Source organism: Pelodiscus sinensis, chromosome 12 (genome assembly GCF_049634645.1).
Source record: "Pelodiscus sinensis isolate JC-2024 chromosome 12, ASM4963464v1, whole genome shotgun sequence".
NCBI classification, from domain to species: Eukaryota; Metazoa; Chordata; order Testudines; family Trionychidae; genus Pelodiscus; species Pelodiscus sinensis.
Genome location: NC_134722.1, coordinates 20,119,920 through 20,143,015, shown reverse-complemented (window position 1 = coordinate 20,143,015; position 23,096 = coordinate 20,119,920). Strand labels below are relative to the sequence as shown.

General features: G+C 40.6%; 1 protein-coding gene across 4 annotated transcripts in view; it reads left to right on the top strand.

Moving 5' to 3' along the window:
- The window catches only part of CDH16 (cadherin 16), a 76,037-nt gene that overhangs the window by 42,291 nt on the left and 10,650 nt on the right, over positions 1–23,096 (top strand). For 2 of the 4 annotated variants that reach the window (XM_075940061.1, XM_075940062.1), the window contains exons 12-16: positions 1,387–1,575; positions 8,616–8,863; positions 12,206–12,339; positions 15,918–16,157; positions 19,877–19,993. In XM_075940061.1, coding sequence (XP_075796176.1) covers positions 1,387–1,575; positions 8,616–8,863; positions 12,206–12,339; positions 15,918–16,157; positions 19,877–19,993 — 928 coding nt within the window. Of the gene's footprint in view, positions 1–1,386; positions 1,576–8,615; positions 8,864–12,205; positions 12,340–15,917; positions 16,158–19,876; positions 19,994–21,657; positions 21,794–23,096 lie in introns of those variants that run through there. The other 2 variants (XM_075940064.1, XM_075940063.1) reach the window with 2 other exon arrangements.

Here is a 23,096-nt window from a genome sequence, read left to right as displayed (position 1 = left end):
AGTGATTCCAAGTGCTCTTGATTGTTATCATCCCTCTTAAGATGTTGTCACTCTTATTATAGAAGGTGCAATGTTTGATCTCAGTGGGGACAGAATTTAAAGATTATCACACCAGAGTTGGAAACTTTGTTCTGATAGCTGGTGTCAAAGGAGTGCTGACAGCTTACAGCATGGCACCCTGGTGCACTGAATATAATGCAACTAACCCTGCAGCTTAATCATTTCCATATGTAGAGAGATATAATAAAGGTTAAGGGTAGGATTTTCAAACATGCTTTATGTTGGCCTAACTCTGCTCCCACTTAAGTCAATGATAAAAGTCTCATTGACTTCAGTGGTAGCAGAATTAAGTTAATGATGAGTGGTTTTGAAAATCCTTCTCCTAATGTCTATGTATGAGACTTGACACTTCATCACAAATGTTAATTTACTATTTCTAAGGTTACAATAACACATTCATTTACAAATGCATTCAGATACATAATGCTAGAGAGTCAAAGTCCTGGCACAATAAAAAAAGATGAAATAGGGAGTTTGTATGGTTTTCAGATACTACCATGTTTATTTACTGTTCATATAAAAACTGGCTACCAACAAATTGTGCACATAGCTTGTCTGTGCAGCAACATATTTATATTACTATAATTTCCTCCTTCCCTCATCCCCGGCATTTCTATTATAACCAATTGGTGTGTTCATATGTAAAGTCACCTGAGCATGGATAATTTATTTTACATGTCTGTTTGGTTCATAATACAATAGGACCTCAAGATACTATCAGAATAGAAACAATGCAAATAATAATCATTAGGTAAACCCATTCTAGATTAAATGGATAGAAATAGATTGATGATTGGATAGCCCATAACAATGAGGGGCAACCTAGGCTAGTGAACAGGCTGCATGAGTGGCCCTCCTTTAGTTCAGTCGGCTGCAAGATTGTTGTAACCAAGACGGTCTCCAGGGATAGGATAGCTCTGCTAACCGCACATGCGTACCTAAAATTTTCAGGTGTGCTGATTGAACCATAGCAGCACTTTGATTGGCTGCAGAGTGAGTGCACAGCTCTCAATCTTGTGCACAATCAGCACGCACCTCACTTCACGTGCCCCGTTGTTTGAAGTGCATGCCACTTTTATAATACTGGTGGGGAAAAAACAACATGCACAAAACCCAGCAGAATCTGGCAACCCTGTGCATGGCAATGGTAAACAAAAGGACTTGTGGGCCACACAGAGAACCTCAGTGGGTTATAACCAGTGGAGCAATCATAATGACTTGTAATCAACTTCTTCTCTTCTACCACACCTAAAAGTAACCCAAGGAAAAGTGTAAAACAGCAGCACAAGAACTAGAACATCTGATTTCTCATCTTTTTAAATGCAGCATGGGCCATTCAGTTTTCCTGAGGATACAGAAGTAGGTACATTAATAACAACTATTACGGCAACAGATGAGGATGAAGAAATGAAGTTCAAATTCATACACTTTTCTGTGGAATCGGGAAATGAAGATGAAACTTTCAGAATTCTAAGCCATCCAGAAAATGGGACAGCCAGCATCTGGCTTGAAAAGGTACTCTGTGCTTTTCGACTGGAACATGGTCACTGAAATCCACGAGTTTTTTTGTATGTGGGAACCACAGGAATGGGCCTTCTATGGGCTTCTCCACTATTTTAATATACTCCTATTTACCACCTTCTGTTTCTCCCTGTTCCTGTGCTCTGTGGCCCAGGAATATTCAAGGTTGTGCCAGACCATGGATGTTGCCGACCAGAGAGTCCCAGTTAACGGAGGTGCAACCTGTACTACACCCCTTTCCTCAAGCCAATCAATTGTACTACAGGTTGGACTTCCCTGATCTGGCACCCTTGGGACCTGACTGGTCCCGGATGAGGACTGTGCTGGACCAGGGGAGGTCATTTCTGGCCCCCTGCTGCCATCGCCATTCCCTGCCCTACAACCCCACTGGGCTTCCCAGCCCCTCCCACCCCCCAGGCAGCCCTGCTGAGCCAAACACTGGGCTTCCCGGCTCCTGGCCCCCACACCCAACAACCTATCTGCATTGCTCTGGGCTTCCTCCCCTCCCCATTGCATCACACTGGACTTCTGCTCCAACCCCTGCAGCTCCACACGACTCTGATTCTGGAACATCCATGGTCTTCCCAGTTCATGGATGTTGCCAGACGAGAGAGTCCTGGGTTATAGAGGTGCAACCTGTAATATAGATTCCCTTAGACTTAAAAGGCCAAGATTAGAGAAAATTAGAAGAAAAACAAATAACGTTCTGAGCAGGATTTTGGCCAAGTTCTCATTCTTATGTCAGATATTCCTTTTCTTCTGATCTTTAGTTAATTTCTAGCAGAATGCAGTATAAAGTTACAGGAGAAAGACACAAAAAAGACGATAACACACAACTTTCTCAAACTTTGTAGTTAAACTATTTCCTTTCTAAAAAAATAATAATCTCTAAACTTCTTCTGGGAATTAAATTTAATTTTTTTCTGTTCACTTTAATCTGGCATTTTTGGCTTGAATTGAAGCAGTAAGTGTTAAACTATAACAACAAGCACCAGAATTTAGCCATCATCCCTAGGAAAGGAGATTGCCCTTAGAGAGCAGACCCTGTGCTCTCTGACTTCCGCAGGAATTTTGCCAAGTAAAGACTGTATGATTGAGCTCTTCAGTATTACTATGTATCCATTTTTCTTCAGCTTTCAAGAAGGAACAATCAAAGCCATAAGAAGGCAATGCGTATTGTGTCCTGGGACCATATGAGTCATTAATAAATAAAAGCAACAAAGGAGATTATCTTTTAGTAATTATATAATGCAGAGCATCCTTATTGGTTTATTTCTGAGTTAACCAGTCTTACCTTCCCATTGACGTCAATGTAAGGGTAAGAGCTTGGCTATTCAGTGTCATCACTGAAAGTGCTAATACTCAACAGACAACAGTAGAAGTGATTATATCCTTTCAGAGAAGTCAGCTAGAGCCTTACCTTTTTACTTGCTGCATGGCACTTAGAAGGAGAGCTTAGCCTTTGGAAAAAGTTAGTGGCATGTGAAACAATATTAAAAACTTAGGACTCGGTGGCACAGAGCTTCATTTTTACCATGTAGTTTAGTATAGCACAGTGGTAAGAGGTCATAAGTGACAAAGGAAAAATTCAAGTACTTCCTTGTCCAAATTGCAGTGTCTGGGTTATGAATACTAGAGATTGGTGGTATCAACTGAATATCTGATGGACATTTTGTCCACAATACCAAATATACCTTTTAATATCACAGCTGGGAGTCCTAGTTCAGGAGGCAGCCAGGCCTGAAATAGCAAATATGTGACAAATCAAGCCTGAGATGCTTGTACTGACCTGCATGGAGAACCTTGTGCCATTCCTGGCTGGAGCTAGTCAGTGTTTGCCAAGAGCAGCAAATTCTGGGCTAGAGACTGCAGCAGACATGTCACTTGTCTTATCTGAATGTGTGAGTTGCTGTGAGGGTCTCCTCATTTACAACAGCAGGAGAGAGAAGGGATTTATTTGGTGACACTCAGTAAAAGAAGAGAGATTGAGAACCCAATAATCAGGAATGTCGTAATGAGAGCGCTTCAGAAAATGCAGCTCGAGTCAACAAATTTCACTTTTAGATTCAACCACTGATAGAGGCTAGGTCTACAACACTACAACGAAAAGTCGGAACAATTGCAGTTTGCAATTTGCGTATCTTTTTCTGCTTTTCTTTCTAAAGAGGCTTTTCTGAAATTTGGCCTGTCTACACAAGGCCAAATTTTGGAAAAACCTCCTCTTTCAACATATCCCTTTTTCTTCATACAATGAGGATTACAGGGAAGGCAAAAGAACGCGTCCGCTTTTTCTGAAAAAGCAGACACGAGGAGTACCGGTAGTTCGGATTAGAGAGCCTAATCCGAACTACCTACTCCGTGCCGCGTGTAGCCGCAGGCACGGAGTCCGAACTACCAGGGCTTTAAAAATGGCGGTGCCCGGCAAGATGCAAATGAAGCCCGGGATATTTAAATCCCGGGATACATTTGCAACTTCAGTTGCCTACATTAACCACCTTAGTTCGAACTAGGGTGGTAGTGTAGACATACCCTAAGAAAGCAAAAGTACTGAGCAGAAAACCAGGAACAGGGTCGGCTTTAGGACATCCAATTCATTTCCCGCCAAACCCCGGGGCCGACACGCCCTCCCCCGCGCGCTCTACTCACCCCTCCTGCGGCGCAGGAAAGCCGCCGCACTCCTCCAGGGTCAACGCCCCCTCCAGCAGCGTGCCCTCCAGCACACTTCTACCTTTAGGGCACGGTGCCCTCTTAGGCGCAGGACCCGATTCGGGGGAATCAGTCGAATCGGCCTAAAGCCAGCCCTGACCAGGAAGATCTGAGTTCTAATCCTCTGTCACTGAGGATTACACAATTCACTTACATCAGAAAGATGCAGTGAAAATTAGTTAAAAGATATGATTCGTTTTGAAAATGTAAATGTTATGTGTAATTGTTATTACTGGGGAATGCTAAAACTATGGTTCAACCTGCTGGGAGAGTGATCTATCAAAGTCCTTTCTTCTTTGGTTTAGAGAGATTCTATAACAGAGATAGTTGCACATAATCACAAAGGTAGTTGATAGGAAAAAGGAAGAAACCCTTGCCACCAAAAGTGAGTTGCAGCTAATCCCAGAGTGATGTTTCAAGCCATGAATGTATTTATTTGGTCTGTGTTTTAAAAGTTTCCCTTGCAGAATGATGATGATTACAGTATTCTAATCTTACTTTAAATCTTTGAGAGCAATGTTAACTTTGTTTCACTGTTTAGTAAACCAGCAGAGCTACTAATAATTCTACCCCATGTGTGGCTTGTGTGCTCTCTGATGCATGCCAGGCACATCTAGAAGTAAATCATTTTTGTCCAGGAGAACTGTAAAATGAAGATTCTTTCAAGTCATCACTGTTTTCAGAGAGCTCCTCCTTACTAGATCTAATTTGGGGCCCTTGGTTTTCTTGTCACAGGTCCTGGTTGGGGACCTCCCCTTCCTCCCACACTGATACTCCCTTCTCCTCTTAGGGTTGGTGGAGTTTTTTTGTTTGTTTTTTAAGGGGGTGGAATATAATGATTTTTAACATAAGGAAATAGAAGTAAAGCATTTGCAGTGTCTAAATAAATAAATATATTAGAATATATTAGAAGTGAGTTTCAACTAAATTCAGATATAAAAAGAGTAAGATGGGTCTCTAAGACTATTTCTACACAGCAGCGTTATTTTGGAATAATTGATGTTATTCCAAAATAACATAGTCCGCATCTACACACAAGGGTTATTTTGACATTATGTCGAAATAATGTTCAACTGGAGGACTGATTACTCCAACTCCAATAACCCTCATTGTATGAGGAGTAAGGGAAGTTGGGGGAAGAGTGCTCTCTCTCACAATGACTGCTGCATAGACAGTGCCAAAAGTTGAAATAAGCTATTTCGACTTAAGCTACACAATTAGCGTAGCTCAAGTTGTACAGCTTATTTCAAGTATAGCCCTGCTGTGTAGACATGCCCTAAGAGTATATCTAAACTGCAAGGGTATTTGGAAATAAGTTATTTTGAAATAACTTCCAAAATAGCTATTTTGAAATAGCATGTCCACACTACAGGGAAACCTCAAATTTAGGCAGGCTCCCGAGGCAGGCTCCCTTAATGTGGATGTGCTACCGTGATTTAGAGTCCCAGGAAGCACTGGGGAGTAATTACTTTGAATGGCCCCGGGAGGAGCTATTTCGAAATAGCAATTTTGAAATAGGCATTATTCCTTATGAAATGAGGGTTTATTAATCTGGAATAAGAAGCCTGTTATTTCAAAATAGCTTCAAAATAATGGGCTTCCTGTGTGGATGCTCACCTTATTATTTTGAAGTAACATGAGTTATTTCGAAATAACGCTGTAGTGTAAACATGCCCTAAGAGTATGTCTACACTGGAGTAGGAGGCATAATTTCCAGCTTCAGGTGACATACCTACACTCATTCTGACAAAGCTAGTGAGCTGATAGTTGCAATCAAGTCATAATAGTATGGGTGTCAGAAGGGACTAACTCCTCTGACTGCGATCCTCTGTGAAACTCTAGGTACATATTCAGGCAACTAGCTCATTCCCATGCCTGTACCCTGCTATGGTTGATTTGCCATTGTTAGCATGCTAGCTCAGTCAAAACTAGCTCAGATCTGCCTACTCAAGCTCCGGTGTAAAAATATCAGTGGCTCTGCTTTTAGTTTTCCATCTGATTTCTGGGGCACAGAATCAGGTCGTTAGTAAATACATATTATCCCCACTTTACCCACAGGAATGCTGAAGAACAGATGTGAAATGACTTGAGCAAGGTCCCTGAGTCACTCAGCTTCAGCTTTGGGAGTAGAACTAGTAAATATCTCCTAACTTCTAATAGTGTGCTAAATCAGCACAGTGTACTTCCTCTCTGGGATAAAAGATGTGTTATATTTTTGTATTTTGCTTCTTTCCAGCAGCATTGTCATACCCCTCATTCAGTATGCTAAAATCTCTACTGATTCAGTTTACTAGAGGAATACGTACAGAACAGGTTAGTTTCTTAGCAGAGGGATTTACACACACACACACACACACACACACACACACAGGAAACAGAATACTCATGGAATATTGTGCCATGACCAAATAAGGAAGAAAGGAGATTTCTGCACCCATGCCTTAGTGAAATATTGCATATAAATGGGCATCTCTCTGAGCAGTTCCTGCTGTGCTTGCTGAGCAGCAGCTTTACATGTTGAACCACAAATGCTAATAATATAATGGGAAACCCTTTCATAAATGGACTAGGATATTTGACAGTAATGGTCCAAACCACAACAGCAATTACTGTAGTGTTTTTATAGAAGGGACTTGAAAGATTCATTAATATGGTATACAACATAAATGCCTTAAGGTGTAAGCCTTCATTTGGGATACCTGAAAGCAGAACTGAGCACTAAGAATTAGAAAAGGGCTGATACTGAGATTAACTTTAAGGCAGGGGGTTTAAATTTGGCCGAAGTGGCAGACATGCCAAATTCTCACCATTTGAAGTAGGGCTGCCAGATGGTTTCAAGAAAAATACCAGACGCACTTGACATTACATCACAATCTATATTACATCTTATTTAGAAAATACTGGACATTTATATTTTCTCAATTTGTTTCCGGAAGTTCAAATATTGGACTATCCAGTTCAAAACCGGTAGGGTTGCCAGATGACTGAACCAAAAATACGGATTCCCCCACCCCTTAAAAAGAAAAAAACACCAGGGAAAAAAATTCTGTTCGGAAAAAAGAACGAGGGGGGAGACCAAAGTTGTTGTGCAAGAAAAAAAAAAGGACCCTGAATAAATAAAAAATAAAATAAAATTATAAAACAGCATGGCCCCTTTCAGAGTGAGTGCAGAGTTAGAATAGGGATAGGAACAGGGGAGGAGTTGAGCACTAAGATCCAGGGAAGGCATTTCTTCCCCTTGGTCTTTAGGCTTTTTGCTGGTGGCCATTTTGTGTTCTTGTTCAACCCAGAACTTAGCTTTCCTGCAGAACCAGGTAAGCATGGGGTCTGAGGGCAGGGAGCTGGGAGTGTCGGGGACCGGGTGCGGCTGGGTGCTGGACCCTGGAGCTTAGGTTGCCAGGTGTCCGGTATTTTCACCTCCTGGCCAGGAAAAAAAAAATCAGAAAATTCTTGATATTTCAGATGTCCGGTATTTTCTGAATTTTTTTAACGGATAGGAGGCGAAAATACTGAACTGCCCGGGTCAATAGCGGACACCTGGCATCCCTAAAAACCAGACACCTGGCAACCCTAATTTGAAGCTGTTGTGGGAAAAGTCTGTTCTCAAGAAATTTAACTCTTTTCGAGTTTTGGATCCAACCTAGAACAAAAATCGTAGCATAAATTTGGATCTAGCAATTCAAATTTCCTCTCAGTGAAACTGAAAATGTTTTAGATATAGGCAGCTGATTGCAGTGCATCTCTGCTTGGGATTCAGATGAAATACTCATTCATTTAAAAAAATTAAAAACATAGTGAATGAAATGGCTTACCCTTAAATATAGTGATTTACAAAAACAGCTAACTGGAAAACCATTTTTCTCCATTGAAAATTGACAAAAAAAAAAAAACCTAAAAATTTCTAGTCAAAATGGTACCAATGCCTCATGGCTGTTGTAGTTTGTGTAATTTGTATCCCCTTTCCCTTTTTTTGGTCTGGGCTTCCTGACACCTCCCACAATGCACCACAGTCTCCTTTCTTGCTGAGACATGCTTGACAAACATCATAGGAGTCTGTACTGTTGGTGCATCATGGGAGATGTAGTCTGGCAAGAGAACCTGGCCTGTGGAGGAGGTTAGGGGCACAAACCAGACAGAATACAACTATTGCCATGAGGCAACAGCATTTCTGAATTTAAAAATTTTGGCTTTTAAGTGTTCCACTTTTCAATTGAAAGACAAAATTTTCCACAGAAAGCAGCTGCTTTTAGTTAAAGACTTAATGCAGTCATGCAACCCATTTTTTGCCTAGCCTGACTTTCAGAGACACCCGGTTAATGTGATTACAGGAACTTGACTATGAGACTGTTCAGGAGTATGTTTTGATTGTCTCGGCAAGAAACAATGAAGAACTGGTTGGGAAAGAGCAGGATGCCAGCTCTACAGCTACAGTGCATGTGTTGGTTAAGGATGTAAATGAAGCACCAGTATTTACACAGAGAAGGTATGAAGTCAGCATACCAGAAAGCATTGAGTTGGGAACAGTACTACTGACAGTTAAGGCTACAGATCCTGACATTTACACACCATCACTAAGGTAAGACTTTCCTCTTTCCTGATTAGAGTGTGCTATGCTGAATACTTTGTGACTGATGCTTTTTAAAAGTGCTCTGAATTGTTCTCATTTATAGAACCCAATATGATGTGTTCAATTAAATTAGTAGTTTCTGGAGCCTTGACATGGTGTTTAGCCCAAGCGTGTGTCAAGGCACCAGAAATGACCACGTTAACTGAACACATGATTTGGGGCTTTTCAAATAAGAACCATGGCAGTCATCAATAGAGAGCCGCCATTGCTCTGATTCTTTGATATATAGGACAAAACCACTTTCAGTGATGAATCTGTTACCATGACATGACAACACTTTTAATTAAAATAGTCTCACTGAGGAGTTTAGCACATTAAGGAACTGTAAGAGGTTAAGCCTGGAGAGAACTGGTTGATCAAAAAAAAATATATATCAGATGCTTGGCATGCTTGTGATTTTAGAAGAAAATGTGTTATTTCAAACCAAAAGGACATTCCCCACATGGGGACAAGCCATAGAAGGAGCAAACTTTTGCCAAAAGGTGAAGGTTGAGTCTAAACCACCACTTCATATACTGGAGGATTTATAGTGGGAAGAATATGGCTTGGCAGTGAGGAGCCAGAAGAAAAGCTCCCTACCACACTGAAACTTGTAGGGATTTCCTTATGCTATGATATTACTGTCTCTAGTAAACTTAACACAGGGCTAACAAGGAGATTCTTCTGCGCTGGGATACAATCTGAAGGGCAGAGGCTGGTTAGAAGTAAGCCAAAGTGGGAGAAGGGAATAAAGAGATGGCACACAGCTGCCCCGGTCCTCCATGGCTCCCCCAAGATCTAGGAGAATTCCCTGTAGAAATATTACTCATGGGGTTTGAGGGCTACCCCCACATTTCTTCTGCTAGTAGCAAAGAAGTAAACCCACCCCTTAAAGGGTGGATCTGTAGGAAACTGAGTTGAAACATGTATACATCATTTGGGATTTTCCCACATAGGCCATAATCTGCCCTGTTTAGACAATGTAGTACTCACTCTTTTATAAATATGATGACATGTATCTCCTTCACTGCCAGAAAAAATGTTAAAGCCGAGTATAAGGAATGCTAACTGAGATAATTTTGTTCACTGGGACATCTGGAGTTTGATTCCCTAATGATCCTGGAGAGATTGTCAGATTAGCACATGAGCAGGAATTTCATGCACCAGCATGTGAGCATTACCTTTAAACTGGTGACAGAAGATAGAAAATATATTTATAGATGAATACATTCAAAATGCTAAACTCATCTGTAACAACCCATGAAGCTTGAATTTTGGTTTTGGTTGCTTTTACCAAATAAAAGGATTTTTTTTATTCAAAACCTAAATGGAAATTGCAATTGTTTAAAGATCATCCAGGGTAAGAGAGAATGAAAAAGCCTCACATGTTTTTGAGGCACATGTTAGGATTTCTGACTAAAATGGAGGGGGTAAATTATAGATGCCCTGGCATCCTGCCAGAAAGCAAGCAGGAATTAATGAGCCAATGTGTAATTTCCTTCAAAGCACAGTCTACAGTTCAAATTACTTCTTATTTGTTCCTGTAAATGTGTACCCAAACAGCATTAAAATAAGGACACAGTTTTAATCTGATCCTTTGAAAATTGATTAGTCACTGGTCTGTAGTTTTCAATATTAAATATAAACCCAAAAGAAATCCTATCCAGCAGATTTCGGGGGGGCTTCAAAATTCTGTATTTCCATTTTCTACCCAGTCCATGAAATACAGTTTTGCAGAGAAAGTCAGATGTAACTTCAGAAAGCGCTGCATGGCTCTATTCCAGCATTGTCTTGTCCTCTCCCATTTTGGCTATTGCAGCCTCCTCCTCCAGCCTAACATCCATCTTGTCCCCCTCAGGTTTGTTTTCTGGCTTCCTTTTCTCCACCATATCAGGCATTTTGAGTATCAAAGTCCATGACTATGTAGGTGGGATTCTTTTTCATGTGATGGAACTGCCAGTTGACAGAGACTTGGTGTCACCAGCTCTAGGAACCCCCCTTGTAGTATACTCTGGAGCCAAGGGCATGCTGGGATGGAACTCTGGTGCAGCTGATGATTAGGCTCTAAAAATTCCACCACTGCCCCACCAATCAGAAACAGGTCAGATTGAAAACAGTTGTGCGCATCCCCGTTCCCATCTCTTCTGCCTGCCACTCATAAATGGTCCATAACTTCACCTGTAGCAATAAAAACCCTCCCTTTTGGGAATCAGGCCCGCAGCTGATTTAACTCATTCAGCTGAAATTGAGCTACACACAGCCCCCATTCTTCACAGAATAAGAAACCCTCTGATTGACTTCAGTGGAAATCACCTGTATTCCTCTGTGGGAGAATATGGCTCCAGGAGAATTTCTATTTATTGTCCCCAGTTTAAAGGTAATGCTTCTTTAAGAATTCCTTAAAGGAGACAGAGTTATTTGTTTATATGTTGAAGAGCTGTTTTTGAAGCTCTGGAGCTGAAATATTTCAGATTAATGGATATTTTATCAATTTCATCTTAATTTTTCATTTAGCAGATTCTATGAGTTAGCACAGCATTTTTCAAATTTGGGTCATGGAGCCACGAGGCTAAGCCACTGCTGGCCCATACCATTTTGTTTACTTAACGTGTCCATAGCCATGGAGCCTTGCCGTTTACAGCCAAGAGGAGCTGCAAGGCTCCATAGCTATGGAGATGATAAGTAAAAGAGGCTATGCGTACACTGCGCTGGTTTTGCACAAGAAATATGCAAATGAAATAAGGCTAAGCGTAGAGTATCACCAAGCCCCATTTGCATAATTAAAGAGATGCCGCTTTTTGCACAAGAAGCTTTTGCACAAAAAGGAGCTGTCTACACAGCTCCGTCTTGCACAAAAATCCCCTCTTGCACAAAAAGTGGCCGCTCAATTATGAAAATGAGTCTCGTCGATATTCCACGCTTTTCCTTATTTGCATATTACTTTCTCAAAACCAGCGCAGTGTAGACGTAGCCCAAGTGTTGCCAGCCTGCCAGCAGCTTATCCTGGTAATCCTGCAACCCAAGTTTGAAAAACACTGAGAATTTTATCAGATTGGGATTTTCTTCCTTCAGTTTCAGATTGGTGATTTTGACTTTATCTCACAATCTCAACCTTACTGTTCTGAGGAAAGATGAAGTGAATTATGTAAATTAATGGTTGTATCATAAATGTACATGGTAGAATTGACAAACTAATGAGGAATAAAGCTTATTCTGCTCACTGTGAACTTGCAATGGTATTACAAATAACTAATCAGAGTTAATATTAAATTAACATAATATAGATCACCTCTATCACATTTCACTTTGCAGTTACTCCTTAAGAAATGATTCAATGAACTGGTTTTCCATTGATGAGCATTCTGGAGAAGTTAGAGTCATGCAGGTTTTGGACAGAGAAATAGTGCAGGATGTTTACACAGTGCAGGTCATTGCGCAGGACGAAGGTAAGAATGTGTTTTGGTTTTAGATGAAACAGGTTTCTTCTCTTCTCAGGCAGAGGGAAAAGACAGGAGGACCAAACTCAGAGATGATGCATATGGGTTTGTGAGTGGCACATTTGTAAGTGGGGTATGTGTCTTAATAAGACATTCAGTCAACATGACGCAACATGCATTTGGAAGAGGGAGTCAGAAAAATTGTACTTAGAGACACCTCTCAGTTTGGCACCATGCCTGTACATGGAGTCTATCTAGATTACAAAGACAGGAGCATCATGAATCTATGAAACTTGGCATGATTTCACTAATTTTACAGATAGCATAGTGAGAGAGATTTCTAGTTTAAGGTTTCATTTCTCCATACTTTACGGACATGGGACTAACTTTCTGTAAGCAGTGCATGTGTATACATTATGAGGTCAAAACTGACAGTTTTGTCCTGACCATGTATAAAATGTGCAGCAGAACACAGCTTCAGCAAAATCTTCCTTTATGGATTTATTGCTGGTCTATTTATTACTGAAAACAATAGGTTTCACTTCCTGGACCTATGTATCATAACTAATTTGTATAGTCATGAGATATACAGACTGTAAGTATGCTCTGTTACAGCCAAATTCTGCTCTCCTTTACATGATGTAAATTTGAAGTAACGCCACTGAGACTATGTCTACACTACGGGGTTTTTCCAGGATACCTTTGGTATCCTGGAAAAACTCTGCCATGTCCAAGGAATGCATCTGCTCTTCGGGTTTTTTTTGCAGAAGAGCAGACACGCTCTTTCGGAAGTCCTGTCTTCCTCCTCCCACGAGGAAGAAGGTTTCTTCTAAAAGAGGAGGCTTTTCTAAAATTTGGCCCAGTGTAGACAGGCCAAATTTTGGGAAAGCCTCTTCCAAAAAAACTATCGGAAAAAGGTGCAGAAATTATGGAGCACACTTTGCATACCTTTTTCCAATAGATTATTGTAGTGTAGACATAGCCTAAGTCATCAGATTTACATCAATGTAACTGAGAGAAGACTCTAATCTTTTGTTTGACCAGCAAACTAACCAATCTGACATATCTCTTTTTTTCTTCAGGGTATCTTCTCAATTTAAAAATAAAGAGCTACTGAGCTGGGAAACTTAAGGGAAATTGCTTAATGTCAAGAAAACAAATTATTTAAAAATATTTTGAAACACCAGAAGAAAAGCTAGTTTCTCTTTCTGTGGTGAATAGCCTTGATTAACAATTTGTCTTCCCATCCCCCTCCGCATTAAGAATTGTAAATGGATGGCCTTATTGAAATCCCCAAACTTAAAATTCTTTCATTTGTGTTTAAGAGGGCTTGCTGAGTGATATTCAATTCACATTCAGCATCACAAACAGAATAACTTGATTTTGATTTTTCTAACTCAGCCACCACTGCAATCAGTGGACACAGGTGCATGGTCTGATTATATGGATGGAAAATGATGAGTTGTTTTTTTTAAAGACTAACACTGTTAAAGAATGAATATCAAACCTTTATTCCTATAAAAGCTGCTTCTCGGCAATGATTCACACTTCAATGATGTCACAAACAAATTTACCTAAAAAACCCAACTAATTCAGTCAAGAACATTTCTCTTTCAGCCTGTCTGATTCACACCTCTGTCTGACACCAGACAGAGAATTTACTATTGTCATTGTCAATGAAAGAATCATATGTGAACGCAAGTACTGTAATTATATAAAAATCGTCTGTGTCATATGAAGCCGTAGTCATCCAGCTGCAGCGTGTAGTGGATAAAGGACTGGTATTCAAATTGCCTAAAGCCAATACCACTCCTGAATGGTAAATCACCGAATGCACTGAAAGGGGCAAGGTCAAGGAGATGACGGATCACATTTCTTTATAGACAATTGCAGTGAGACACGAATAGGATGATTCACTCCAAAATATAAATAGCCACAAGTGTTCAAAAAGCCCAATCCTGTGAGGCACTGCAGCCAGCAGGAGTTAAGACAGCTCAGAACTTTGTAGAAGGAACTTGGCACATCACAGCATTGCATCCTGATGTCTTAGCTTAGTGCTCCCTGGTTATGGAGGCAGGGAGGGTCCATTCACAGTAACCATACACAGTAAACTCCGGTCATTTGAAGAAGTGGGCTGTGCCCACAAAAGCTCATGAATGATACCATCTACATGTTTTGTTAGTCTATAAAGTGCTACCAGACCATTTGTTGTTGTTTAAGTTCGTACACACAGTGATCTGAGTATTGATGGCAACAGTGGAATCACATCCATAGTTCTATCACAGATAACTGGCTACTACTACTTAGGAAGGGATCTTTTTTTCCTACCACCACATAATCAAATGTATATTGATAAAGGTGCTAGTGACCCAAACTGAGAGGCTCACAAGACCTGCCATAAAATAAGAGTCATTCTGCCTTTTGCTCATTTGGTTGGTACAGAGCGCATGGATAGCCTTGGCGTATATTCTTGCCCCTTAGCTGATGGGGATTTTATGACTATACTACTTATGATATGTATGGTACCTGGGAAATATTTGCCAATACATGCTGTTTTATTGCAACTTCTAAATATCAGTTGGCTCACCTAAGAGAGTCATTGCATGGGTTGAGACTTATCTTCTCATCCTTTGAGCATCTTTGTCACCCTTTGGTCTAGGAACATTCCTTTTATGAAGAACTTTAAAATTATAGATATTCCTCTGAATGTTGCTTTATCAAGGCAACATCAAGAGGCATTATTAGCCCTTTTTTCCTACATACATTGCATGGTAGGTTGCATTCAAATCCAATTACTGAGTTTAAAAAAATAAAACGTTATTGGTTTCAATTTTAACAATGTACTAAGATGACAGCTAAGGCCATGTTTTCAGAAAACTTGTGTGCATGCATAAGTTTGTTCATGAATATGTGTATGCACATGTGTATGCACAAATGAGAATCTGGTCATGCAGACCAGATGCTGCAATTGAGTACATTTCACTTGAATGTTAGCAATCAATTAATAGGCAAAAATGGTTTAAGAACACCAGAAAATTTGGCACTGGACACTCTACACTGACTTTCTATGGCGAGTAAGGGTTAGTATTTCTGACAAAGCTAGATAAAGAAATGTATTTTCATATTCCTCCTTAAAAGTTACTTGAAAGTTCTCCGCACCAAATGATTAAGGATGTATGATCAGGATGGAAGTGAAAATGTAAGGAAGCTTCTAAGATACTAGTTGTTATATTATCTAAAATGTTAGACTATGACGATACTATAGGATCTGATTCAGAACTGTATTCTGTTAAGGATTTCTCTGAACTTCATTTCTTCATATTACTAATTTCACAAAACTACACAAACTTTTCCACTTTCTGAAGTAAAAATGTTATGGCCAAAGCTTTCCAAAGAGCTCCACAGAGAATCAGAGCCAGATTTTCTAAACAGCTCAGGATGAGAGGTGCTAGTTGGATACTGAATACTTTTGAAGATCTGGTTCCAGATTTCCAGAAGAGCAAGAAAACATTGTAAATAGCAGTAATTCCAGCTTAGACATACTTTCACTGAAATTTTATCTGCTTCACTTTGTGGTTTTCTTGCAGGTAGCCCCTCAATGATGGTCACGGCTGAGATAGCAATCCATGTTTTAGATGTCAATGACAACTCCCCATTCCTAATAGGAGACTACTCAAAATCCTATCTCTGCACACCTCGGAGGGAAATGCAATCCATTATGATGAGTGCCTTTGACCCTGATGGGGCAGGAAACAGTGCCCCACTATTTTTTTCTCTTGCCAATAGCCCCATGCTTCGGAGAAACTGGAGGATCAACCTGATCAATGGTGCGTGAATGATAAATATAGGCTTCATAACAGAGAAGAGATAGAAATCCTTGTTTTAGTCCCCCTCTGTCTGTGTCTTATGAAATTAATTTGGGCTGAGAATTCCCATGTTGAACACAAAGACAAGGAGAATTGTTGTGGGAAGGCCATATGGAAAATGGATTTTGCATTATAGATCGCTAAAACATTACTCTGATTTTAAAAAATGTCTTACACTAACAGCTTTTTACTATTCCTTCAAATATTTCATATGGTTAACCCCCCTTGAAAACTCAGTGTATTTGAAGGAGAGGCGTTTTAATGAACCCAAGTGATCAAATATTGTTTATTATGGATGGTTTAGGAGTCCAATCCTGCACCCTTTGATTTCAATTGGAATTACTGACCCAATTGCTGCCTTTAATAATGCCAATCAGAATTTTTGTCATTGGCTTCAAATAGGAGCAGGATTAGTAGTGTGAACATTCTATTCTACCTTCTGTTGACTGGTTTCATCTTACAGAAAGCAATAGGATTTTTCCATAGCTGATTGTGAACACAATTCTCCCTTCTGCTCAAGTGGTGGAAGGCTATATTTTTGGAGTGGGGCAGGTCCAGCATTCCAGAGTATTACATAAAGATTGTTTTATTAGGGAGAATCAGTAAGGTTTTTCCTTAGTTAAGACTGTAAATATAGTTCCATTATAAGAGTGATTTTGAACTCCTTGTAACTTTTCAAGAAGAATAACAGTCTCATGATTTCCAACTCTTCATGTAACTTTCAATGGCAACTAGAAGATTTTCTGAAAATGTTGATTAAACTGAGTAAGCACTTACAGATCAAAAGGCTTTAAAATGGCTTCTTGTTGAAACTTGTGGAAATTGGCTCCTGTGCCCATCTGACTATTCCATTTGATAACATTACACAGAAAATTTCAAACATTTTAAACTTTGGTTCACACAAGTGACAGTTTTCAAAGGCAGGAATAGTAAAGTGTTTAAGAAACCATCAGTCTTTGAAAGACAGATGGAGTTTATTTTGGGTCAAAGCTAAAGTGGCTTAAGTTGTTATTAGGGGTGAAGTTTACAGAGAAAGGAATTATAGCAACAGGGAAAAATTTTGACATCAGCCTCTGAACTAATTTAACCTCTGGTTAGTTTTCTAAAGTGAAAAGAAGCTCTTGCCTCCACCAAATAGATTTATGAGGTGTTTACATGGAAGATGCACAGGTAAAACTCTAAGTAGAGCAATCGATGGATCAGTAGGGATCTTAATATAATATTAGTGTTACTCTGATTTTAGTTTCTGAGTATTTTCTTTTAAGGGCTATTATTAATGAGAAATATTAGTTAATATATTTATTAGGGGACAATAAGATTTTTTAGGAAGTCTTTATTATTGCTGCTTCTTGAGAATAAAGTTGTAAATATAGTTTGGTAGGAAAGTTTATATTGTTATGGTATCAATATGTATATATCCTGATGGTTGAGATCAGAGTATGTGTGTCTTCTCTATCCTTTGTCTATTTTGAGGTTACTGATGGAATGGAGTTTATTTTGGGTCAAAGCTAAAGTTGCTATGTTGTGACAAATTAAGGATGTTAAATTGCAGTTATCTGACTAATCATGTAATCGATACAATTTGTATTGAGTACACGATTAGTTGATAAGAGTCGCTCTGCAAAACTACAGTGGGGGTAGCTTCAGGAGCTGACTTGAGCTGGGAATGAGCAGTCCCGGCTCATTCCAGCTCTGGGAACCACCCATGCTGTGGATCTGCATTTTAAATATAGAACAGGGGCTCTGGCACCAGCCCCTGTTCATGGCAGAGAGGTCTGGCCACAGACAGGGGCTGCTGCCAGAGCAGCCTCTGCCTATAGTGAGGCTTGGGCCTGTCGTGGGCAGGGGCAGCTTCGCAGCAGCCTCTCATATTCTCCCCTCGCCCCCGCTCCACCTCTGATACAGGCAGCGGGGGGCGGGAAGGGGAGAGGGCAGGTGGCACCGTGGAGATGGTGCTGGAGGGGACCAGCTTTTAAGGTTTCCCCCAGCACTGGCTCCTGTTACCCCTTTTGCTGTCTCTGAGAGGCAGCGGGGTGAGGGAAGCAAGAAATCAATACTTCACTCGACTATCTGATTAAGCATATGCTTATTGGGTAGTTGACTATTCGCTAGCATCCCTAGACAAAACACACATTTCTGATAAAAATAATGGGCCAATTCCCCACCCCTGCTCTGACCTCTTTATGCCAGGTATAATTACTGGAGCAGCAAAAAGGGAGCCTATAAATCAGCGTTTCTTAAACTTTTTAAGACCGAGGAACACCAAACAATTTTTTTATGAGGAAAACCAAGGATTTTTTGTGGAGCAAAAGTTATTGAGCAAAAATAAAGGTTGCCTGCCCCCTTAAGTGCAGCCATTTTGAACTCTGTTGTTCTCCACGGCACACCGGTGTGCCCCGGAACACAGTTTAAGAAATACTGCTATAAATCCTGACTGCTTCTGCAGGAAGCTTCTCTCAGTACTGGGTCTGTGAAAGACAGCTATAAGGCTGTCTCCCAACCACCCCTTTGCAAGCTGTAGAGGCAAGGCAGAAGACAGTACTGCAGAGATTCCAGGCAGTGCTACAGACAGTACGGTGGCCATAACTTAGCTCCACAGCTTCCTAAGGTAAATTGGGGGCTTCACCAGCAGCCCAGGATCGTGAGAATGCTATGCCACCATAGTCTTCTGAGAGTTCCATGCTGCATGTGTTAGAAATAGGGATGTAATAGTGTAGTCAATTAACTGATAAGCAAAAACTTTTTCCCTCCCCCCATGCTTCCGGTACATTTTTTGCAGGCTGGCCAGCAGCCCGGCTCAGTTCTGGCTCCCACTGGGTCCAGAACCTACCCCTGCTGTGGCTCTGCATTTAAAGTGCATTAGGAGCCAGGTAAGCAGGCCACCTGGCTCAGTTCTGGCTCATGCTGGGTCCAGGAGCTTAGACTCCCCCTTAGACAAGGGCTGCTGCCACCCCACGCTGCTGCTTCTTTATCAGAGGCAGCAACACAGGACAAAAGGCAGCTCATTCAGATGGGGAGCTAGTTTTTAAACTGGCTCCACTCGTGGACCAGCTCCTGCCTGGCACCCTGCACTGCTGCATCTGATGCAGTGGCTGCCGGCCCCACCCCATGGGGACTATAGACTAGTCGATTAACCAATAAAAATTCACGAGGTTACTTGACTATTAAATTAACCGATATTTAACATCCCTAGCTAGAATCTTGCAGCCCACTGAGATGAAGGAAGGCCACCCATGTGGTCCACTCATGAGTGGAGGTTTCCCATCACTGCTTTAGAACATACAGCACCTTGTGGGAATAGGCCCTCAATCAGGAACAGCACCAGTGGTGTTGATGCCTTGTGATTACAATTAAAGCCCTGCAAATTTGTAGATATCCGCTTTATAGCCACAGGTATCCACATCTGCGGATGTTTTTGCAGATACAGCTGCCGATCCACATTTTGTATCTGTACAGTGCTCTAATTACAGTCACACCAGAATTTGATGATGCAGCCACTGGAAAGTTTACTGAATATTCTCAGTGTAAGGTTCAGAAGAGAGGGAGTGAATGCAAGTCGCAGCTAGTTTATTACTTGCATTCTTTCTCTAAAATAAATCCTCCAACCTCAAACCCTCCTCACTCCCAGCTTTTATATTTGCCTTTCCATTTCATTTTGCTTGTTCTCTGTTATTCCACAGACACACATGCTTATCTCACCATGGGAATCAGCTGGCTGGAACCCAAAGTGTACCTCGTTACCATTATCCTGAAAGACAGTGGAACTCCATCTAAAGCACAACACATCCAGCTACCAGGTAATAAGAAAGAATTTCATGCTGAGAGGGTTCTTGTAACACAGTCCAATGATCTACTCTTCTCTCCTTGTTAATAAATTAAGAATTACAAAGACCTTCCTCTGTAAATTCTCTCTACCAGCCTCTCTCTTTCCCCCTTTTTCCATGTGGCACCTGTAACATAGCACCTACAATAGAATGTCATCTCACATAGCACTCAGTTTGTTTTCTGGGTTTTAATTTGGAGGATGATTTTTATAATCACACTAGTATTTTATTATTCAAGCAGTTCTCATTATATACCTCAATGCAGTACCCTATGCACCACGCTGGAGCTTTATTTTTAAAATATTCAGTAAAGACATCTGCTTATAAAAATAGCTTTGCCCTGGGCAGCACAAAGAGTTGGTAATAGCAGAGAAATCTGGCATAGGGGGAGACGCAGGATCAAGTACAACCTCAGGAAAGTCCCTGATATGACAAGGGTGCACCAATGTGCTGGCTTTAAAGGTGGCATGCCTCCTGCTAACAGTCAACAGCAGCAGCAGAATATCTCGTGGTGGCTGATTGCTCCCTGTATCAGCTAGAGATATTGTGCCCCCATAGCAACCCTTGGAAAGGAAGAATGATCACTGAGACAGACTGGCAGAGAGAAGACACAGAAAGATCGACAGAAAAAGTCAAGGGCACTCTTTGTACCACTTTTGGTCACTTCCAAATAAAGAGCTAAATAATTTCTGCTCCACTTTCCCAATGCCCTTAGAAGGGGAGAGGGCACAGGAAGACTCTCCAGTTTAGCAAATCTGTGCAGGAGTCAGACAACATGGACCTAATATTCACGCTGTGTGGGGCAGGTAACTACACCTAGGAGCACAGACATATTGTGTGTCACAGCAGGTGCTGGGGTCGAGAAAAATTCATGCTGTTCCTTTCAGTTGCAGGTATAAGCACAATATAGCGTATTCACTGTGGAAAGGTAAATGTGCCTGCTTTGCACGGGCAAAAGTCGTTAGAGCATCTCCAGTCAGCCACCCTCCCCCATACCTCCTTGAGAGAAGTAAATACATGATTTGGCCTATAAAGGAGACTCATGACAAGGGGTTTAGACAAGATGATCAGAATAGTCCATTCTGGCCGTAAGCGTCACAAGTTTGAAATAAGAGGTGAGATATTAACAGCAAGCTATTCAATATGAGCAGCATTTGTAGGCTCTTTCATAGTTTTCCGGCCAGTGCAAATTATTAAGCACAAGAAAGATATTTCGTGTTTGTTATTCAAGATGTCCAGGTTAGAAACATGCTTCAGCAAAAATAAAAATGATTTTTCCAAAGAATGTAAGAATGGCTATAATGGGTCAGACCAAAGGTCCATCTAGCCCAGTAGCCTGTCTTCTGATAGGGTGTGTTTGCCCAGGAGGGTTAAAGTCAAATTAAACTATGTGACTTGAGCAATGTCAATTGACATTATTTTAGATGTGTAATTGGTATAATGTGTAATTGGTATTATGTTTCCAATCTGCATTACTTTGCATTTATCAACATTGAATTTCATCTGCCATTGTCACCTAGTCACCTTGTTTTGTGAGATTTTTGAAGCTCTTCACTGTCTACTGTGAATGTAACTATCTTGAGCAATTTTGTAACATCTGCACATTTTGCCACCTCACTGTTTACCCCTTTTTCCAGATCATGTGTGAATATGTTGAATAGGATCAGTTCCAGTACGGACCCTTGCGGAATACTACTCTCCGTTCTGAAAACAAGCCATTTATTCCTACCTTTTGTTTCCTGTCTAACTAGTTACCAATCCATGAGAGGAACTTTCCTCTTATCCCCTAACAGCTTATCCCTGTAGCATTGAGCTTTTAGTGATCTAATGCGGAGGTTGCTCCGTGCATTCCCCCACTGATGCTATTTTTGCTGCCTTCCTTGAAACTGTTCTGAGAGCCAGAATACATTTTGGAAAGAGCAGTTTTATTTCTCAGACAGCACGTACACGAATGCATGAATGATATTTTTTGCCTTGTAGCAAGACCAAAAATCTGCGTTTCAGTTTTGCCTTTGCATTTGTGAAAACATTTGTAATGACAACAGATGATATGCAAGAAGTTATTTTATTCTCTACTTTGTTTGAGCCTTATTACCAAGAACATAGACTAAATTAATCTGTGATGGAACCCCTTGTATTAGTCCTGTCCTGTAAAAAAAAAAAAAAAAAGCTTTCCTCAAGGATAAACATTGGATTTTAGAGCCCCAGACAGTTACATAATTAAGGTGCTCTGTTCAAGGACTGTATTAACACTGCAGAATATATTTTTAACTACAAACAGCTCACATACCACTCCTCTCCCAAGTAAATACAGTAGTTTTCCTACTATAGACCCTGATAAAGATATGGCAATAAAATGGAAAAGCACCACATACAAACTTTCAGAGATGACTGCTGAGCCATACACAATCAAGATTTCTAATAATGGCAGATATTGAGACACAGAGGAGAAGTATGGAGATTGGAAGAAGAATGAGGGTCTAAGGAGTCAGAGATGGCAAGACCAATAAGTCTGACTTCGGTGGCAGGAGAGATCATAGGCACATGAATAAGAGATGAGATCACAATATAAGGAAGAAACATGAGCTGTTAAAAATGAGTCTACATAAACAGTGAATCTTATCTGACAAACGTAGGGGAATTTATTTAGGAGATAATGAGCAGAACACACATGACTGAATGCAGCAAATAATCTACTCCAGGTTCAGAAGGTGGCACACACCATATCACAGCAGATGGCTAGCATACAAGGCTTGCAAACCTGTTTTTCATGGCTCTAAGTGGTCTAGAGAAAATTACAACATTAAAAAATGAAAGAGCAGCTCTGAAGAGGAGTATCACAAGGGGTCATCTTCTGGGTCTGTGCCAGAGTAGCTCTGAGCAGCTTATATGAGCTGTTTGATTTGAGAAAGGGTCTTGTAACGTATATTTTGTACTTTAGGGAGCTTTGTCTTTACAAAACTAGGATTAGACAGCCATGTTTGCTATTAGAAGAGCTACTATTGCACTTTTACTTAGAATTAAGAGCAGACCAGGGACATTTCTGTTGCTGTGAGTTGATGTTCTGCTACTGTTG